The following is a 21049-nucleotide window of genomic DNA, read 5'->3' as shown; positions in this document are numbered from 1 at the left end:
TGCCTGTTTTTAAGCGCAAATGCTATCCAATCGAGGCTCCAGAGCCGACAAACAAACTTTCGACAAAGATTTGAAGGCAAGAGCTTCTCTGTGGATCATGCAGTAAACAACTAATACATTTGGATTTTCTTGACGCACAAGAGTGACGAGTCCTTTTCTATTTCCCTGCATGGAAGGACAACCATCGGTGCAAACGCTGACACAGTTTTTCCACTGTAGTTTGAAGAGCAAAATGTTTTCATTCACCACATTGAAAATATCTTCGCCTTTGGTCGTAGTTGGTAAGTCTTTGCAAAATAAGAATTCGTTGACGCATTTTTCATCCTTTATGAAACGAATAAATGCTAGCAGCTGGGCTTTGCCGCTAACGTCAATGGATTCATCAACTTGAAGAGACCACAGAAGACACTTCATCGTCAGTCACGTCGAAGTGTTCGCAGATTTGATCTTGTAAATCTGACGATAAGTCTTCAATTCTGAGCGAGATAGTATTATTTGACAAAGGAATTTTTTTTACATTTTCGGCGGCATCGGGTCCAAGGATAGTCTCAACAACTATTGCTGAAGCTGGTGCAATGAACAATTCAGCCTCTGTGTGTGCTTTCTTGCGTTTTGCTAATAACTGAGCAACCTTATAACTTGCAATCAATCCCTTTTCTGGCAGCTTTAGGTAGTTCGTCAGTTTCTTAGCTTGTTTATTTTGTTGAGACCTGATACTTTCCAAGTATTCCTTCGGTTGCGCTTTTACAGATGGATGTTTTGTTTCCAAGTGTTTCTTCAATTTGCTTGCAACAAGCCCCTCATTCGACAGAGTTGCATTACAGATCAGACAGAATGGGAGTGGAGATTCTTCAGGTCCAGAAGATAAAAAATTATATCCGATGAAATCTTCTTTGTACCTTCGTTTGGTTCCTTGCTTTTCATTTAACGCTTTCGACGTTTCATTCTTGCTAACATATTTCTCCATAGATTGAATAAGGCTTATTGCTAATTTGTTATTATTAGCATACACCTACACAATTTACATGAAACACATCGCTTATTATTATCGTTACCAATTCAAGAACTGATGTGAGTCTGCTAAGTGGGGATGTCATCGCAACGTAAAATAAAAATGTAATAGTAGGCAGACCCGTGTAACGCTGCACTTGTGGCGTTCTGAAAACTCACGCGGCACACCTGCAAATCTTCAGCGGCACACTGGTGTGCAGCGACACACAGTTTGAGAAACACATTGCGATAGACTAAAGATTATCTCCCACGTGGGTGAATTCTGACTCGAGACTGAAGTCGCATCTTGAGATGTCAAGAGGCGGGTTAACACGAATAATCTCCTTGATCAAAGAGAGACGTCTAGATAACATCATTAAAAAAGCATTACAAATTACACTCACAACATTACCACATTTAAAGGAACTTTTTGAACAAACGTGCCTAAGAAAAATCGAAAAAATCTTGGAAGACAACGGCCACCCGCTCCATCAGAACTACGCCAGGTCGTCGCGAAATGGGCGACTGCTGTCAATCAAAACAAGAACGGAGCGGTACAAAAACTCGTTCGTACCTCACTCGGTCAGACTCTATCACCGCCACTCATTGATCAGGGAACATGAAATGCACCAAGATACCTGTGTGTAGTCGCTGAATGAATTCTTTATGTTGTCTGTTATATTTATGTGTATTTTTCTGATGTGTTGTCTTTATATGAGAAACGAGTCCTTGTAATCACAACAAATTTTCGTAAGGATCAATAAAGCAGTCTTAGTCTCTGTAAGGGGTGGAAGAAAAAATGAAGTATATTCCAGCCCAGGTGGTGTCGAGTGTAGCTTCAGACACCCGGCGCCAATGACCAATGCCCGTGACGGGAGTGTATATATTTCCCCGGGTCAAGGGGAGATAAGCGTAAAGCCGTGGCCTTGTTTTCCCCAAGGTGGTGGACTTTTTTTTTTTAGGATACCTCAGCTTTTTAGCTTTTGACTTCAGTTGTCGAGCTGTTTAGATCCTAGGAATCCTTGGGCTTTTGCCTCTTTTCTTTGCCTCTTTGTTGGGCATTGCCTCTTTTTTGGGGCCTATCGGCCTATTTATTGGGCTTTTTTTTTCTTTTTTTTTATTAACAAAAAGATGCATATTTTATTGGTAAGCTTACAAATTGAATAATTACATTTTAAAGTACAATGATTGCAAACATGGCAATGCAAATAGTTACATTTAGGTTGTCATAATATTTTAACGTTTTAAATTGCTTTGTATATGGCATTTTTTTTCCAATAGCGTATAATGAATATTTTTAAAATTTAAGGTTCTTAAAATATATGTGGTGGGAATGTCAACAATAGGTAATTAAATAGAAACAATCAAAAAGTGAAAGTAGAAACTTAACTGATATTAAAACATAAACATCGTAGTCACATTTTTTTCCACTTTGTCTACATTGCTTATGATTGTTTCCCTTGTGCTTTGCTACATTGCCCCAGTTCTTTATATTAACTTCTATCAAACGTGCATACACATCTATGTGTGTACACACTTATGCGAACATAGTCATTTAAACATTTTTATTGTTTCTTTTGTTGTCTCCCTTCATATGACAATTTTTGATTTCCTCCCTTGAGATTTGGAAAACTACTTCCTTATCATCAAGGTCGAAATCCTGTCTGCCAGAGTCAGTCGGGAGTTTCTGTTCTGAGACAATTTCTCTATGGCTTTTTTTTTTTTTTTTGGTCACAATAAGAGTCGTACTGAAAGTTATTTTATGTTTTAAGTTATATATGTGTTAATATATAGGCTACTTTTTTTTCTTGAATATTTCCCCCACAACCTTTTTTTTTATTTTCCCTCTTCACCTCTTTAATATATTATTTCTCTGCAGCCTGCACAAGCATGCGCAATATTGACAATGGTGGTGGAGAATTTGTTTGTTTTTTTAACATTAGTAAAAACTTTGACATATGTATAAAAAAATGAAACTAAATACTAATTTGGTAAAATTTGATGCAAAAGCTTGTTGAGATATGAGGTTATGTTGATGCTCAATATAAGAACTAAAAATGAAGAACAGTGTCTCTATAGAAAGTAAACGTCAGCAAGGTAGTAAAAAATAACATATTTGCATATAGACGCACATGTAAGCTTAATACGGATAGTGGTGGTTTTTTTTGCAATATTCATAAAGAAGCCACTATGGACATAATTGTTAGGGTTTATACAAAGAATTGTTTGTTTAGATATCATGTGGTCGTGATTGATTCTCAATACAGGAATAACAGAAGAAAAACAGTGTTTACATAAGACGTAAAAGTCTGCCCTTGTTCTTCATTTCTTGGAGTTACTCTTCTTTCCTCTTTCTTGGGTTTTCACGTGATTGCTCCTGATTCTTTATTGTGCTTCCGTCCCTTGACTTGCCGGCCTAATATTCCATTTCGCTATGATTCTCTGTTTTAATCGAATGAGATCTCTCGTTTTCTCCTGCCTAACTCGCTCGTCTTTGTAGATCAAAACTTTGGTTTAAGTCTCTACAGTCACAAGGTCAAGGCGTGGCCTTCGTGATTGTGTACTGTCTTGAATTGTCTTAACCCTTGTCAATTTCAAGGGGCGATCACTGGTTTTTTTTATTATTATTTGGAGTACTAGCTTTTTTAATTATATTGTTACGAATCTCACTATCCAGGCTCTCTGCAAACTGCACCATACACCACCAACTTAAAGAACTTGACAAGTCAGGGTTCCAAAATAACGTAAAGGTTTAATGTCCATAAATAACAGCCAATACTGTACAATTGGCAGCACGTAGAACAGTACAAATAGCTGCGATAACACCGTTCCGCCGTATCAAGTCTTGCACTAGCCTCTCCGTCTCGTTCCGGGCTTGCACTGGGTTCAACAGTTCGGGACTGACTTCACACACTTGGGCTCGTTGTGTCGGACTCGATCACAGACCAAGATCAAGACGCCGTTCGTCTCAACTGTACTTGATAGTACTCCGCACTGAACCGTCGTAATGCTCCGTACAGAACCACACCGTTGAACTGTGCTGTAGTCGACCGTGTTCTGAACTCCTGTCGTGAACCCGCTTTCTGAACCTTGCTGTATTGAGCCCCTTTTCTCGACTGTCTTGACTGCGACACCTCCGCTCTTATATAGGGTCCCTATTGGCCTTCTCGAACCGGACAGAACGCCCCTCGACGTTTCTAGGTGGTCAGATGACTATAACTCTCGTGACGCTCCTGAGCTATGTTCACGGTCGGCGATCCTTCCCGAACTGTCCTGTTGACACTCGATTCGGCTGACAGTCGGAACTCGTCACGCTTGACCGCTCGTCTAGCGCTGGCCTGGGGCGATTTGCGTCGACTGACTACACTCACACCACTACCCCCATCTGTGCCACCACCAGGTTTATAACACTGCCCCCTCCTTAGATCTGTCCGTCCCGGGCAGATTCAACCTCATGACATTGGCTGTGAAATTTCATCGCTGTAGGTGGGGGTCGATCGGTGGCAGTTGGCTTGCGTCTTGAGCTTAATGGGGCCATCCATGTTGCAGTCAGCAATGGTCGCTTCCTTCTTCTCCTCCAGTTTGCCTTGACCTGGTTGCCTCGCCGTCGTGCTTTCATTGCCATCCACGTGGAACTCAGAAAACGTTTTCTTCTCCTCCAGTTAGCCTTCATCTGGTTGTATCGACCTCGTGATCGCATGGTCATCCATATTGCACTCAGCAAAAGTCGCCTTCTTCTTCTTCTTCGCCAGTTGGTCTTCATGTGGCTGCAGTTATTTCTTGATAGCATCACCATGCACGTTGGACTACGCAAACGCCGCCTTCTTCTTTTCCTCCAGTTGATCGTCCTCTTGTTGCAGTGACGTTGTGGTTGCATCGTTCTCTTGTCGGTCGGTACCGAGGACAGCCACTTGACACATGGAGAGGTATTGGATGTAAGGGCTGGGGATACCAAGATCGTTGGCAAAAGAGGTGGCTTCATAGGGCTTTGCGAAGAAGGACTGGGATGGGCTTCAAATCCACAGGGCGGGGAATTGTGGTACAGGTCATCATCTTCAGCTTTGTCTGGAGGGCATGCTCGTGGGGCAGGTTGGCAACACTCCTCGTGCAAAGGTCCCTCGTCTTCGGCGTCAGGCTCCATTCGGCTTTCTTCTCCACCATCAGGACCTCTCTCTCTTGTCTCAGTATCGGGCCAATCGTCTGTTGGTTTCAGACCTTGTCGATGACTTTCTTCGTGCAAATGTCCATCAACTTCAACGTCAGGCTTCCTTGGATTCTCTTGACCACCATCAGGACTTCCCTCTTCAGTCTTGGCAGCTGGACCAACGTCTGTTGGGTGCAGATCTGGCTGGTATATCTCGACTTGCATATGCCTCTCAACGGCTTCGTCAGGTTTCAATGGGTTCTCATGATCACCACCAACGCTCCTCTCACTGGTTTTAGCATCTGAACGAACGTCTGTATTGATGATTCTCTCCTCCACATCAGGTATGCGTTGGTTCATGGCGGCTATGTTGGTGTTCATGGCATCTATCTTGGAATTGATGTTTCCTAGCATTGAGCTCAAGAGCTCCTCCATATCTGGTTCTACGTCAAAAAGATACGTGTCTGGATCTTCCTCTTCTTCCACTATGTCTTCCCGGAGGCGTGCCTGTAATGTTTCTTTAATTCCACTTGTCTTCAGCCCTCGATCGCGTAGCTCTCGCTTCAGTTCTTTCACTTCGAGTTCGTACAGCAGTTTCAGACAAGCCATAGTAGATCCGTTCCTATCCGATACGATCCGATCCCACTTCTGACACCAGTGTTACGAATCTCACTATCCAGGCTCTCTGCAAACTGCACCATACACCACCAACTTAAAGAACTTGACAAGTCAGGGCTCCAAAATAACGTAAAGGTTTAATGTCCATAAATAACAGCCAATACTGTACAATTGGCAGCACGTAGAACAGTACAAATAGCTCTGCGATAACACCGTTCCGCCGTATCAAGTCTTGCACTAGCCTCTCCGTCTCGTTCCGGGATTGCACTGGGTTCAACAGTTCGGGACTGACTTCACACACTTGGGCTCGTTGTGTCGGACTCGATCACAGACCAAGATCAAGACGCCGTTCGTCTCAACTGTACTTGATAGTACTCCGCACTGAACCGTCGTAATGCTCCGTACAGAACCACACCGTTGAACTGTGCTGTAGTCGACCGTGTTCTGAACTCCTGTCGTAAACCCGCTTTCTGAACCTTGCTGTATTGAGCCCCTTTTCTCGACTGTCTTGACTGCGACACCTCCGCTCTTATATAGGGTCCCTATTGGCCTTCTCGAACCGGACAGAACGCCCCTAGACGTTTCTAGGTGGTCAGATGACTATAACTCTCGTGACGCTCCTGAGCTATGTTCACGGTCGGCGATCCTTCCCGAACTGTCCTGTTGACACTCGATTCGGCTGACAGTCGGAACTCGTCACGCTTGACCGCTCGTCTAGCGCTGGCCTGGGGCGATTTGCGTCGACTGACTACACTCACACCACTACCCCAATCTGTGCCACCACCAGGTTTATAACAATATGGTTACAGGGTTTTTAAATATATAAAAGGGATCACTTGGGATATATATCTATACACACGCATACACACTCGCATACACATATTCATATATAATATATATATATATATATATATATATATATATATATATATATATATATATATATATATATATATATATATATATATATATCCTTTTCTTTAAGTTAGTGGACACTCTTGATATATTTATTTAGCGCTTTATTTTAGCAATAATTTTCTTTAAAATGTGATCTAATAATACTTTATTATACAGTTTATTATGGTAGACAATTTGTAGGTAGGTATTCCAAATAAGGTTTCTATATTCTGATAAAATAATTACATTGATATCTCTTAGTTTTTTAGCGGCCCCCGTAAGGGGAAAAAGCCGCTATTAGATTTGTGCAAAATGTCCGTCTGTCCGTCTGTCCGTCTGTCACACTCAGATCTCGAAAACTAGAAGAGATATGAAAAATATTATTTCATCATTAAATGCGGCTTGAAAAGTTTAGGTGCAACGGCTACTTTTGGTTTTCTAAAAGCAAACCGTTTAATTTATAAAATTAATTATGCAAGCGATTTTTTCATAAAAATACACCAATTCTAAAACCATTACGTAAATGTAAGGGAGGCAATGTTACAATATGCTAACAAAGATTGACAATCTTTGTGTATTTTCAGTATTACTAAGTCAAATATATTTTTAAAATGTACAGGAAATGTTTACAACAAATATAAATAATAGTTAAAGATGTTTTTTCTGGTCAACTAGCTGCTAAAATTAATAGAAAACATTTCTGTTTGTTTATAAAGTCTAATAATGCACTTTGTATGTAAATATCACGCACATTTTTTTAAATGGACTTTTTATGCAGCGATTTTCGTGCAGTAGCGTAACGTCGCAACATGATCAGGTGCTAAACCAATTCCTTAAACTTTTTAAAAAAATCAGATTTTATTTATTTTTTGTTTAGTGCCCCCATCCAAATAAAAGAAGATTATTTTTGTGCGTTTTGTCTGTTGGTCGGTCTGTCCGTCACGATTAGATTAAAAAAAACTAGAACTCTAAAAGCTATTGAAAATCTGATTTACCCTTTAATGTTCCTCCCGTAACATCTCAATAGTTTTAAGTATCTAAAAATTGATTGTTCCGGATTTTTTTTTTTTTTGCAAAACTAATCAACCCCAACAAATGTTTGTTTTCTCTTCTAATTTATATTACATTCAATTTCCATTCTTAAACGTTGCAAAAACACATTATCAATAATATGTTTTCCGTTTTTTATGTAAATAGCATATTAATGCTAAATCAAAATCTCTATACTGAATTATATTTCATTAAGTGCAAAAATGTTCCGGATATTGTTTTATAAAACATGAATGATTGTTTGAAATCGCAAAATTTACTAATATTACACTTATATTATTTGACAATGCGTCACTATAAATTGGTTATCAATATCAAATTGTTCCGTATTTTCATCTTTAAACAAATTTTAAAAATATCGACAATAGGTTGTTCAGGGCTTTAAAAAAAAAGTAATTTACTAAAATTGATTGCTGAAAATTACTTTTTAGACATTTAATTTTCTTGCTGAAACATAACATAGAAGTTTTGTAATCGATAAAGAATGTTCCGGATTTTGTTTCTTACAAATCGTCGCCAGAAATTTCCGAATTTATTTAAAAATCTACTAACGCCAAATAATTGTTTGAACTCCTCTCTTCTAATTAATAAACAAATAATCTTCTCATTTACGAAATAATGTTTTTTCAGATTTTTATGAAAAATATTTCAACTCACTACTCTCTTACAGTACATTTAACTTTCTACCTAAAACATTAAAACATCTAATTATCGTTAATATTATGTTCCGATTTTTAAGGAAAACAGAATCCAAACACCAAAGTAAGGTATGAAAATCTCTCCACATGGCTGTAGTACATCTAATTTTTATACGAGACCATCCAAAAAAAATTAATTAACGGTATTACATTTATCTGAAATTCTCTTTTTCTTTTACTATTTATACAAACATCCGGAACAATCTATTATATAAACTTTTCAATTGTGTTCATACCTAAAAATTATTGCGATGTTTTGAAACGTAAAATAAAGGTTAATCAATTTTAATAACTTTTAGTTGTTGTTTTTTTTTTATATCAAGATGACGGACAGACCGAATGACAGACAAAACGCAAAAACAATGCGGCTTTGATCCTCTTTAAATAAATTCTATTAGAACTCAGTGCACCAATGTATATGAACCCTCGTCAAATATCTCGTGTAAATAAAGACACTTTTTTAGGGTACCGGTACTAGCCTATTGTGAGGTAATGGATTTTTTTTTTCTTTGACGTCATATGAATGAACTCTTTAAATGTAATGTTAAAAAGACGCACTCGGTGCACCAATGTCTATGAACACTCGATAAATGGCTCTTAATGATGAAGGTGATTTTTAGTCTATCTAGGAGGGGACATACGAGTCGGAAAATGACGAATTTTTAATTTTTTTTTCGATTTTTTTTTCTTTCAGATTTTGAAAATTTAACCTTTTTTTTATATGAATCATATTATATTTTAGCATAAAAATGTTTGTAAATATGTGTATTTTGACTTTGAACATGTACACCTTTTGGTGATTATTTACAAATTATCGAAATTTATCAATGTTTACACCTTGGATACGATATTACCAATCTAACAAAGCTAGGACCATGATACATCAAAAGAAAGGTCACGATCCGATTTATATGTTTATCTGGGGTTCAAACTAATGGATTTATATGTTTTTTTGTAATTCGTATTTTTCCGAGCTATATAATCTACGGAAACTTCCTTATATGGCACATCGGCAAAACTCGGAAAAAATCGACTAATCAGAATGTGCCGTTTCATCCGGAAAAGGCGTTTCAAAATGGCCGACAGCGTAAACACATTCTTGTAGTGAAAGTCAATGAAAGCCTTGCACAAGACAGTTTCAGTTGTTTGGTATTTGTAAACATCAAAGAAAATATCTTTTACATTAAAATGCCTCGACCAAAGGGACGAAGAATGCTAGAGAAGCTCAATAAAGCCAGAAATGTTATGCTATCTGACAAGCTGCGTGGAAATTCCTCTAGGTCTAGGTCTAGTTTAGATCCAGCATCAGAAGGACAACGTGGTGCATCCAGATCGAAATTAGACCGTCTTTCAATAAATACTGATGTTCCAAGTGATCTAGATCTACAAGAAACAGAGCAATTATGGACTATTGCTAATACTAATCAGCTTACTGATTTGATGTCGGATGCATTATGCCCTAATTGTTTTCAGTCAAGTTTGACTATTAGAGTTATAAAAGATGAAAACATGGGGTTCGCATCAAAGTTGAAGTTATGTTGTAGATCTAGTAGTTGTGGATATTATATATACTAAATCAAAGTTTTCATCTCCAAGAATACAAAAAAGTAACTGTTCAAATGTTGCATTTGAAATAAACACCAAGATGGTTTTATACAGCCATGAGATAGGAAAGGGTTTCACTTCGCTGCAGACATTTAGCAGCGTCCTAGGAATTTCTGGAATCAGCCAGAGAGCCTTTAAAGACCATGATAATAAAATCACAGGTATGTTAAATTACACAATAATCTACTATTAGAATTATTTCTTTAAAAATTTTAATCTTTACCATATACATATAAAAATTATAGATCTAGACCTAGTAACTATAGATCTAGAATCTAGTCAATCTTTACAAAGTTCTAACTTTTGATAAAAAATACATGTAGTATGATCACTATGATGTAGCCAATGTAGGCTCTCTAGAGATCTAAATCTTTTTTTTTTTTTTAAAGTTTATATATATTATATATATATTTATAAATCAATTTAATTAATTAATGTTTTTTGTTTTTTTCTTCAGACTGTGAAGTGGAATCTGGGGAAGACATGCTCTACCGCACAGCCAACGCCATACGTCAAGCTTATGCAGAGACGGATGATGACATTAGGGAAGCCATTGAACGAGGAGAAAACCCTTTGATTGACATTTCAGTCAGTTATGATGGGACCTGGCAAAAGCGAGGCTTTACATCGCTTTATGGTGTAGGTGTCTGCATCGATTTACTAACAGGTCTTGTTGTCGACTTCGATATTAGATCTAAGTACTGCCATGCATGCCACATACAGAAAGCTGAGAGCATGAACGCAACTGACCTCGCAGTTTGGAAAGAACAGCATGATTGCTGTACTAATCACCACAAATCCAGCAAGTCTATGGAACAGGACAGTGCTGTAATTCTGTGGAATCGTTCTGTGGCAAAATATAATTTTAGATATGTGGAGATGCTGAGTGATGGAGATTCTTCTGCTTTTAAAGCTGTGCTTGAGTCTAAGCCATATGCTGATAAAGCTGTTACTAAACTTGACTGTATCAATCATGCCCATAAACGTATGGGGACAGCGCTTCGAAAACTTGCCAAAGAAAGCCATCTTGGTGGCAGAGGAGTTGGCAGGTTAACAGAAAAAAAATGTGACAGTTTGCAAAATTTTTATCGTGGTGCTATAATAGACAATATTCCAGATGTGTCCAAAATGAGGAATGCTGTTTGGGCAGGATTATACCACTCCATGTCTACAGATACTGAACACCATCATCGACAATGTCCATTAGGAGAAAATAGTTGGTGCTGGTACCAACAAGCGATTTCGTTGGGACAAGACCCTGACAGCCACTCTAATCATAAGGCATCAACATTTTTGTCTCTAGAGGTGGCTCACAAGCTAATTCCAATTTATCGAAGAATGTCAGATGAGTCCTTGCTTCAACGAATGGCTCATGGTGGTACTCAAAACAACAACGAAAGCCTTAATGCTATGATTTGGACGAGATGTCCTAAAACAAGTTTCATGGGACTTGGCAGAGTGAAAGGCAGTGTTGCTAGAGCTGTGTCAATATTTAATGCTGGCGCCAATGAATTAATTAACGTGATGAATAAGATGCATATTGATGTTTCTTATGTAACATTAAATAATTTAAAAAAGGTCAATGATAAAAGAATTATTCAGTCTGACACTACTAGCCAAGAGGATTATAGAAAAAGAAGAAAGACTGTTTCTTTAACACGGTTTGAAAAAGTCAGAGAGGAATTGGCCAAAGATGGGAATGTATATGGTGCTGGTGCTCATTAGCAATACTACTGTCAATATTTTTTTGTATTATATAATTTTTTTTGTTTTTATTCATTATTGTTAGAGCATATTGACAGTTTAGTTGCTGTTTTAATTATTTGAAACAAAAATGTAATAACTAATTTGTAGCAAAATTTAAACAACACCATCTGATTATGTTTATGTAAATAATATAGATCAACAAACTTTTTCAAATATATTATGATACCTTAATTCAAGAGAAAATGTTAGCAAGTTTTATCTAAACTGACAATTATATATATGCTATCTAAAGAACTCCCTAGATGAATAGTAGAGATATAACAGAACTACTGAACAGTTATCATGAGTTTCAGATTTTGAGTTAGCGCTTTTTTCTTATTTGACATTGTTATATATATGACATTTTTTCATTTTAATCTTCTGTGAACTTCAAGCAAGCTCTTTTCTTTAGTATTTAATATTTATTGTTGCAAATTGTTTGGGTTTTTAGATTGCACACCGGTACATCCTACATTCTTATCAAGTTTTTTTTTCTTTATGGTTGCTAAATGTTATACCCGGTATATAATATATTATTTTATAATGTAATCTGGATGGAATATACTAAATAGCTATTTTTAAAAGCTGCTATACTAAAGTGTAAATAACATATATTTGCTATTCAGTGATTTTCTGAATAAATTTTTGTAATTGAATTTTTTTTCTTTCTTTTTTTGTATTTTTGTATATATCTCTATCTGCCAAACGCTAAGGCTCTGAAACTACTTTTGGAACTTATTTGATATTTGGCATAATTATTCTGTACATATATATCTACATATGCATGCAAAAACTTTTTGATATTTGCGTAAGTTGGATTTTTGTTTGAAATACTACTCTGTAATACAATTGCGTACAATTTACGTTTTATTATCCCAATTAGTTGCTATACTTATATGAAATTTAGAATATGCTCTTTACTAAATATAGCTATTTTTATTATGTTTTCAGATACTTATTATACTAACCTATAAATTACATGCATGTTATCTAGTATTTTCCTGACAAAATTTTTGTAATTGAAATTTTTTTTTTTTTTTCATTTTCTTCTTTTTTTGTTTTTGTATTATACCTCTATCTGCCAAACGCTAAGGCTCTGAAACTACTTGAGCTACATACTTCATATTTGGCATACTTTTTCTGTACATAGATATCTACAAATGCATGCAAAAACTTTTTGATATCTCAATAAGTAGATTTTTTGTTTGAAATATTACTCTGTAATACAATTGTGTACAATTTGCGTTTTATTTTACCAATTGGTTGCTATATTTATATGAAATTTAGAATATGCCCTTTACTAAATATTGATATTTTTTTAATGTTTTCAGATAGTTATTATACCAACCTATAAATTACATACCTGTTATCTAGTATTTTCCTGACAAAATTTTTGTAATTGAAATTTTATTTTGTTTTTTTGCATTTTCTCCTTTTTTTGTTTTTGTATTATATCTCTATCTGCCAAACGCTAAGGCTCTGAAACTACTTGAGCTACATACTTCATACTTGGCATACTTATTCTGTACATAGATATCTACAAACGCATGCAGAAACTTTTTGATATTTGAAGTAGTTTTTTTGTTTTAGCGTTTCAAAGTTTAGAATTATGAAATATTTATGTATTTTTCATGGTTGCAACACTAAAAAAATCATTAAAAAAAGACAATAAAAGATAACAATATTTCCCTTCATGCGTTTTTAATACTTGTCATGTATGATATTTGTGTGTAAAAATTATTAATTTATCTTAAGTATTTTTTGAGTTATAAGCTTTTAATTATAGTTTGTTTGGCGGCCATCTTGGATTGTTTCCATGACAACCAGTAAAGTTATAAAGTCAAAAACTATATTTTTTCAATTGTTTAATTAAGTACTATTAAGATAATATAAAATATTTAGTCTAAATGGAGAACTTTTTTTTTTCCTTCTTTCCGACTCGTATGTCCCCTTAATGATGAAGGTGATTTTTAGTCTATCTAGGCCGTGTGACGTAGTGTTTTTTTTCCCTCTGACGTTATATGGAATTAATTCTTCAAATGAAATGAAAAAAGAACTCGGTATAGTAATGTTTATTAAGCCTCGTTATGTAACTCGCGTTTAAAAAAGGAATATCTTGATTTAGATCTAATCTAGATTTTTTAAACTAGATCTAGATTTTTATTACAATATATCTAGATCTGGATTTATATTCTAATTAAAATTATTTTAGAGTCTAGATCTAGAATTTCTAGATCTAGTTTAGACTAAAATAGACTAGATTAAGATGTAGAATTTCAATTTCTAAACTTAAAGTGTAAAAAAAAAAAGTGTAGATTTTCATTTCCAAACGTTTTGATCAATATTGCAATGTTTTAACATACTAAAACTAATCTAAAAAATTTTATTTAATTAAAATTTAAATTTACGGCAAATGAATCTTTGAAACATTATTACTTTTGACCATCAAAATTAAATCACCTCTTGAATATTATTTGCGAATATGCAGATCCGACAGGGATCCGACTTCGACGGGGGCCGCCTCTGAGTTTGTGTAACACAAACTCTCTTTGTAATCTTGTTATTTATGGCTTTTGGTACTTTATTAAAAAAAAAAAAGCTGTATTTACATTTGCACAGGTCTGACTGTTTGCGTCAATAAAATCTTCTAGTTTTTTGTTTTTTTGCTTCCTCAACCAACTCACATTCACTAAATAAGTGTTTCTCTGGGTTTTGGTTTTCTTTATTACAAATAACATAGGTGTATTTGGACCCTGTTGTAGTTGAGAGTCTTCCTTTTATTGGGGTCATCCCGAAGAGTAATCTGTAGGCCACTTCTCGTGCTTTGGGTGTTATGTATTTGTTGTGTAAATGCGTGAATGTGTCTGTCCAGTTTGTTGGTTTAACCCCTAACTCAATGACCCACTTTATTCTGACTTCTAGGTTTTCTTTCAACTTGTCTCTGAGTATAGTGTATATTGTTTTTGAGTGGTGGTGTGTTATGTTTTCATTGCTGGGTAGGTGTCCTGTGAGTGATATGTAGAATGGATGTGTATGGTTACCAAAATGATGGGGTGTAATGTTTTGAATGGGGAGGAGTTTGTTTAATATAAGTCCAAAATAATATAATACTAAGGGGAAGTTATTGGGAGACCTTACTACTTTCCCTACAAATTTTATTCTAAGCGTTTTGATTTTTGTGTGAATGTCTTGTAAACCTATCCCTCCTTCTTTTTTGTCTTGTATGAGTGTTGTATGTTTTATGTTTCTTATTGTGTTTTTTCTGATAGTGGTATTGATGTTATTTATGAAATTAGGAGGGGGTTCTACTATATTTGCTAAGTAGATTATCGTCGGGATGACCAAGTTGTTTATTAATATAGCTCTCCCAAATATGTTGTCGCCATATACTGAAACATTCTTATCACGTTCTTTGTGTGGGCCAGAATCTCCGCCCACTGTTCATGGAAATAGTGTGCTGGGTTGCTAGTCCACACGATGCCACATACTTTTATTTCTTTCTGTATTTTAAGGTTAAAGGGGGTGTTGGGGGGATTTCCCACCTACCTAGTCCCATAATGGAGGATTTATTAATGTTTATTTTGGACCCGCTCGCCCTCCCAAATAATGTAAACTTCTCTATAATTTTAGCTATGTCTTTTTCTGAGGTGGGGAAAAGTGTGGTATCGTCGGCATAAGCTTTAATTTTGACTACGGGGGTTGGGCCGGCGATTTTTATTCCTAAAATTTCTTTGTCTAACCTAATATTCTCTAACAGGGGTTCTAGGCAAAGGATGTATAAAAAGCGGGATAGGGGACAACCTTGCCTAACAGATCTTCAAATAGAAATCTTGCTGCTTAGTGTTTGATTTATTATAAGTTGACTTGTGGCATCGGTGTAGACTAGTTTTATGTATGTTATCAAAGTCTTGTCTATGTCTGTCTTGTCTAGTATTTTGAATAAGTAGTCATGGTCAATTCTGTCGAAAGCTTTTTCTTGATCAATGGACATTAGGGCTGCTTTCGAGTCTTTGTCTTTACAGTAATATATGATGTCTCGTAAAAAGTAGTTCATTCGTCTGTTTTTTCCGGGTTGCTACAGTACTGGTCTTGTCCTAGTAGGTGGGGTATAAGGGGCCTAACTCTTAAAAAAATCATTTTGGTCAGCAGTTTATAGTCCGCATTTAAAAGGGAAATGGGTCTAAAGTCACTAGGTGTTGTGTTGTTTTCAGTTTTTTTTTTGGTAATAGTGTGATGTATGCAAGAAGTCTATAGGCGTCTGTCCTGTTTCTAACATCGTCATTGTAAAGTCTTAGTAGTAGGGGTCCTATTTGGGAGAAAAAGGTTTTATAGTCTGGGCCAGGGGATTTGTTATTTTGTGTTGTGTCTAAAGCAGCCCTCAGCTCCTCTAATGTAAAGGGTCTATTTGTCGTTTGTTTTTCTGATGGGTGTAATGTTTTACAGTGTTTTAAAAGTATGTTTTGTGCGTCTGTATCTGTTTGTTCTTCACTATACATGTTGACGAAATGTTTTGTAAAAATTTATATTATTTTGTCACTCTCCTGTGTTTTGTTTCCTTCTTTGTTATGTTGGTTATTCTTCTTTTTTTTTTTTTTTGTGTGCATTTTGTTCAACCGCCAAGTATAATTTATTTGGCCCGATATTTGGGTGTTTTTGCATCTGATTTCGGCTCCTCTATATTTGTGTTTGTATAACTCTTCAAGTTATGTTAGCAATATATTTATTTATTCCCAAAATCAAGTAACAATAATTGATTTCATAAATGCTAAATTTTTAGTGTTTTACAATGTATCTAACAAACGGACGGAACACACAAATTTATTATTTATATATATATATATATATATATATATATATATATATATATATATATATATATATATATATATATATATATAGTATTATTTAGTATGCATACAATTTGGACATAATTTAAAACAACAATTAATATGTAGTTGTTAATATTATCGCGTTAACTGACATGCAGTTGACAAATAGTACATTGAACTTTTTTTTTCTTTTACGAAAATGTGTTGTTGTTTTTTCTTGAGGACCTGAATAAGAGATTGACCCTTTACAAAACAGATCAATTAGATATTCATTACAATTAAGGACATCAGTTAGGCCAAGCATGGGCGTAGCCAGGATTTTTTTTCGGGGAGGGTTTTTTTGGGGGGGGGATCCCCCCCGACCCCCCCCCCCCGCGAAAAAAATGTATATATATATATATATATGTGTGTGTGTGTGTACATAATTAATCTTTATTACATTCTGACCCTTTCGGAAGACGTTTATTGTTTATTGTAGACTCCCCGCACTTGCTAGCAAGGGGGTCTGGGGGAGTTCGCAGCGCTCGCCTAGGGCGGGGCGAAGCCCCGCCGCCGAGCACTATTTCTGGTATTGAAAGCCAACAAAATGCATATTCTGAGGTATCTACAGTGCATTATCTTGCTATTAAAAAGTTTTATTTCAAAAACCTAATGTGCTATTCTTACTGACTTAGACCCTCTCGCGCCGTTCGGCGCATTTTCCGGCAAGCTGTTTCCGCAACTCTTATTTTGCGTAATTCATTTTGTCGGAAAACATGTCCCGCAAAACCTCATGGGACGCTCTGTCACAACCTTACTAAGGATTCGACTCCCAGTTCGGCATATGATTTCTTTGATTTAGACCCGATCTCTATGACTGACTCCTAAAATCTGTCTTAGCCATCTTTGTTGAGACACATTTAATGATTTTCAATTTCGGCAGAAGACTATTCACACTTAATTAATGGAGCCCAAGCCACTGGTAGAAATTTGTAACCTTTCTTGACTACGCTCTTGGAATTACATGCCTGTATTTCGCTTTAGATTTTATATCGAAAAGGAAAGTTTTTTCGTCAAATCATCTGTTGAGGGGTTTTAAACTAAAAAATCTCTGGGGTTTTTTTGTTTTGTTTTTAATTCAAAACCCCATTTAGCTACGATCATAGAATTTGGTGACTGTAGTTTGCTTTAAAATAATATTGAAGAGAGAGGTTTTCAACTCTAAACGCTCTGTGGGGGAATTTTAAACTCAAAACCATCTGGAGGGGTTTTAAACTTTAAAGAAAAAGCCATCTGGATGAGGGGGATTTAAACTCAAAACCCATTTGGCTACGCTCATAGATTTTATAGTGTGTAATTTGCTTTTTTTTTAAATTGAAGAGGTACTTTTTAGCTTCAAACCCCAACTGGAAGGGGGAAGGGGGTTTAAACTCAAAACCCATTTGGCTACGCTCATAGAATTTTGAGTGTGTAATTTGCTTTTTTATATTGAAGATGGGGTTATCGTAAATTATGGAGGGGGTTTTAAAATCAAAATCTTCCTCAACTGTGCTGTTGAAATTTGGGGATTGTTGTTTGCATTTTTTTTTTGTTTTGTTTTATAGAAGAGGGGGATTTAACTGCAAAAACCTCTGGTAGGGGGTTTAAAATTCAAAACCGCATGTAGGGGGTTTTAAACTCAAAGCCCCCTGGTAGAGGGATTTGTATCTCAAAACCCCCTGATAGGGGTTTTTAAAATCTCAAAACACCCTGGTAGGGGGATTTAAACTCAAAACCCCCTGGTAGAGGGGTTTTAACTCAAAACTGCATCAGCTATGCTGTGGTAAGTGATGATTTAGTTAGTATTAAAATATCACCTTAAATAAACAAAATCAAAGCAAAAATCACTCTCATAATTGCGGGGGGGGGGATTTCATTTCGGGGGGGGGGGGGGGGGGGTTTGAACCCCAAGAACCCCCCCCTGGCTACGCCCATGAGGCCAAGTTCACATCTAACTTCACATTCACCTATCCTTTAGTCTGCTTGACCGCTGGGGCACCACACAAGATCTGTCAACCTTATTTCTCCATTCTTCTCTGTCATTTGTGTTTGATAGAATTTACTTCTGATGTTCTCTCTGAATATATTGAAAACTTCCTTTTTACCTGCCTGGGTGGACCACTTTTGGGGCCGATTTTGAGTTTCCACAAAAACTGTCTTTGTAACCTTGTTTTACATAAGAAACATTCTTAGAGATGCCTTCATAATGCGTATTCTTTGTGATGTAAATGTACATTTTAAGTTCCTATGTGAATCTTAAAGATACTAGACTCTAATAGTAACTAGAGTCAATGTGCATTTGAGGAAGTGTTGTTTTTTCCTTTTATTAATTGAACTTATAAATCCTCCTCATAAACAGAGCCTGCAATAAATAGTTCTATTTGTATGTTTAGTTGAAATTTGCTTACTTAATAATGGCTTTTGGGTGGAGGAGGTATAAGACCTATTAGAGTTTTATTTTCAAGCAGAATTTCTTTTTCAACTATGTAGTTTCCCTGGCTTTTACGGTCGAAATAACTTTTACGGACTTCTCAAAGCTGTGTGCAAACTATTTTCGTTAAATCTACAGTAGATCTAAAGCCTTGATCTAAGTATATTTAATCACTAAAATTCGCGGACTTTTCACAGTTGAGAGAATTATCTTCACTATATTCTAGAGATTTAGCGTAAATAGCGGTGGGAAGCGTTTTCGAGAGGCCAAGTACGCTTGAACTTGGCTTGTCTACCTAGAAGGGGGCTCGAGGTTCGACACCTGAGATGAACTCCTATTGAAAAATCAGAGCAGGAAGGACTAGTCCTCCCGTAGTGCTCTGGCAAGAAACTTAGCCGTCCGGCGTAGTGCCTCATAGCTACCATACAAGTCGAGTGACTGCACAGGCAAGTCCCCCCTTAGCTCGCGGAGCTGGGGACACTCGTACAAGACATGCGACACTGTTTCGACGCTCTCTCCACAGTGACGGCATCGGGAGTCAAAGTTAGTGCGGAACCGGGCAAAGTATGCCCCAATAGGACAGTGTTCCGTCCTGCACTGCGCAACTATTGACTGCTCTGACCTCCTCAGTCGCCACCATGGATCGTCGCGATCTGGGTGACGCATGCGCTGCCAGACACCACGTGCTCTGTCGGATTCCTCCCAGGACTTTAACCACTTCTCATGAATGAGTGCTCGGATTTGTGCCGTTGCTTGTAAGTACGTGCTTGGTGCTTCGAGGTGTGTGGCTGCCATTGCACCCTCCCTTGCGAGGGCGTCTGCCGTTTCATTGCCCTTCACGCCGCAATGTGAAGGCGCCCACTGCATATAAACGACAGCTCCAATAGCTCGGCGGATGTTATCTGCGGCGCCGATTGCCTCTTCTATTACGGGCGACCCTCCCCCGCCGCCACCCATAACTAGGAGACTGGAGCGAGAGTCAGTGACCAACACCACCGTAGTGGCGTTAGTCTCGCGTTCGAGCATTCGGGCCCTAATGGCCTCGAACGCCCTAGTTATCCCTGTAAGTTCGGCATCCATGGAGCATGCAGCGTAGCCGCATGGACCAGAGAGCCTATCTGGTTCAGTCCGGTCGGGGTAGACAATAAGGGCCACATACCCCGATCTATCGGGGTCCCTCATTACCGACCCATCGGTATAGCAGAATATGGCATCTGATGGGTAGGACTTTATAGTAATGGATGCCAAATTTTGGAGAATGGCAGGTGTTAATCGCCTCTTGGTGGCTCCCTCTTGCCCTAACAGGGACGGGTTTATTTGTGGGGCCGGCAATCTCCTCCACGGAGGGCACGTACTGATTCTCCTAATGGGAATTCTATCAGTGGAGAGTCCAGCTGTATTTGACAAATTGGCCGCTATGTGTAGGAACGATCGCATTTTAATGCGGTTCCTCTCTCTCCACTGTCGCACTAAAATTGAGGTGGGTAGCCTAGAGTCGCCCCTTTTATAGCGCTCGTAGGCCGTAAGTACTGCCCTCTCCCTCCTAAGATATAAGGGTGCCACGTTTGTAAAGATTTCAGCAGCGTTTGTTGGGCTTGTCCTAAAGGTGCCACAAATGAACCGTAGAGCCTGTGCTTGTACCCGGTCGAGTGATTCGAGGGCAGTTTTACTAGCATATACTTGAACTGTATAGCTGTATTCGATTTGTGATCTGACTGCCCCTAGATACAATGTGCGTAGCATGTCAGCTTTGGCACCCCACTTTGTGCTGGCCAGCTTTCTTAATAACGCTAACTTCTCCGAGGCTTTTCGTTCAACTTCCTGGACGTGCTGGAGCATTGAAATTTTCTATCCAGGGTCACCCCTAGATATTTTGGCGTATTTTCACGCTGGAGTCGCAGCCCACCGAGTTGAAGCTCGAATGGAGCCTTAAGGATGTCGATTCCTAGGCTGAACAGGGACCAGGTCGTTTTGGCAACGTTTATCTGAATCTGCCATTTGTCGCAATACGAGGAGATGGTAT

General features: G+C 37.5%; 1 protein-coding gene across 1 annotated transcript; it reads left to right on the top strand.

Annotated features, from left to right (window-relative positions):
- The first annotated feature begins 9042 nt into the window (after positions 1-9042).
- LOC129928207 (uncharacterized) lies at positions 9043-13437 on the top strand. Its single transcript, XM_056041410.1, has 2 exons — positions 9043-10163; positions 10460-13437. The coding sequence occupies exons 1-2, from the start codon at positions 10043-10045 to the stop codon at positions 11725-11727; spliced, it is 1389 nt and encodes a 462-aa protein (XP_055897385.1). The 5' UTR covers positions 9043-10042; the 3' UTR covers positions 11728-13437.
- The last annotated feature ends 7612 nt before the right edge of the window (positions 13438-21049 follow it).

The sequence above is a fragment of the Biomphalaria glabrata genome, chromosome 9 (genome assembly GCF_947242115.1).
Source record: "Biomphalaria glabrata chromosome 9, xgBioGlab47.1, whole genome shotgun sequence".
In the NCBI taxonomy this organism is placed as follows: Eukaryota; Metazoa; Mollusca; class Gastropoda; family Planorbidae; genus Biomphalaria; species Biomphalaria glabrata.
Note: the sequence above shows the minus strand (reverse complement) of the source record. Positions and strands in the feature narration are given on the sequence as shown.

What these genes read in the sequence shown, in the direction of transcription:
- LOC129928207 (XM_056041410.1), top strand. Translation starts at nt 10,043, where the DNA reads ATGGTTTTATACAGCCATGAGATAGGAAAGGGTTTCACTTCGCTGCAG. An exon ending in CCATGATAATAAAATCACAG is followed by an intron (nt 10,164 to 10,459) that starts GTATGTTAAATT and finishes TTTTTTCTTCAG; the next exon opens with ACTGTGAAGTGGAATCTGGG.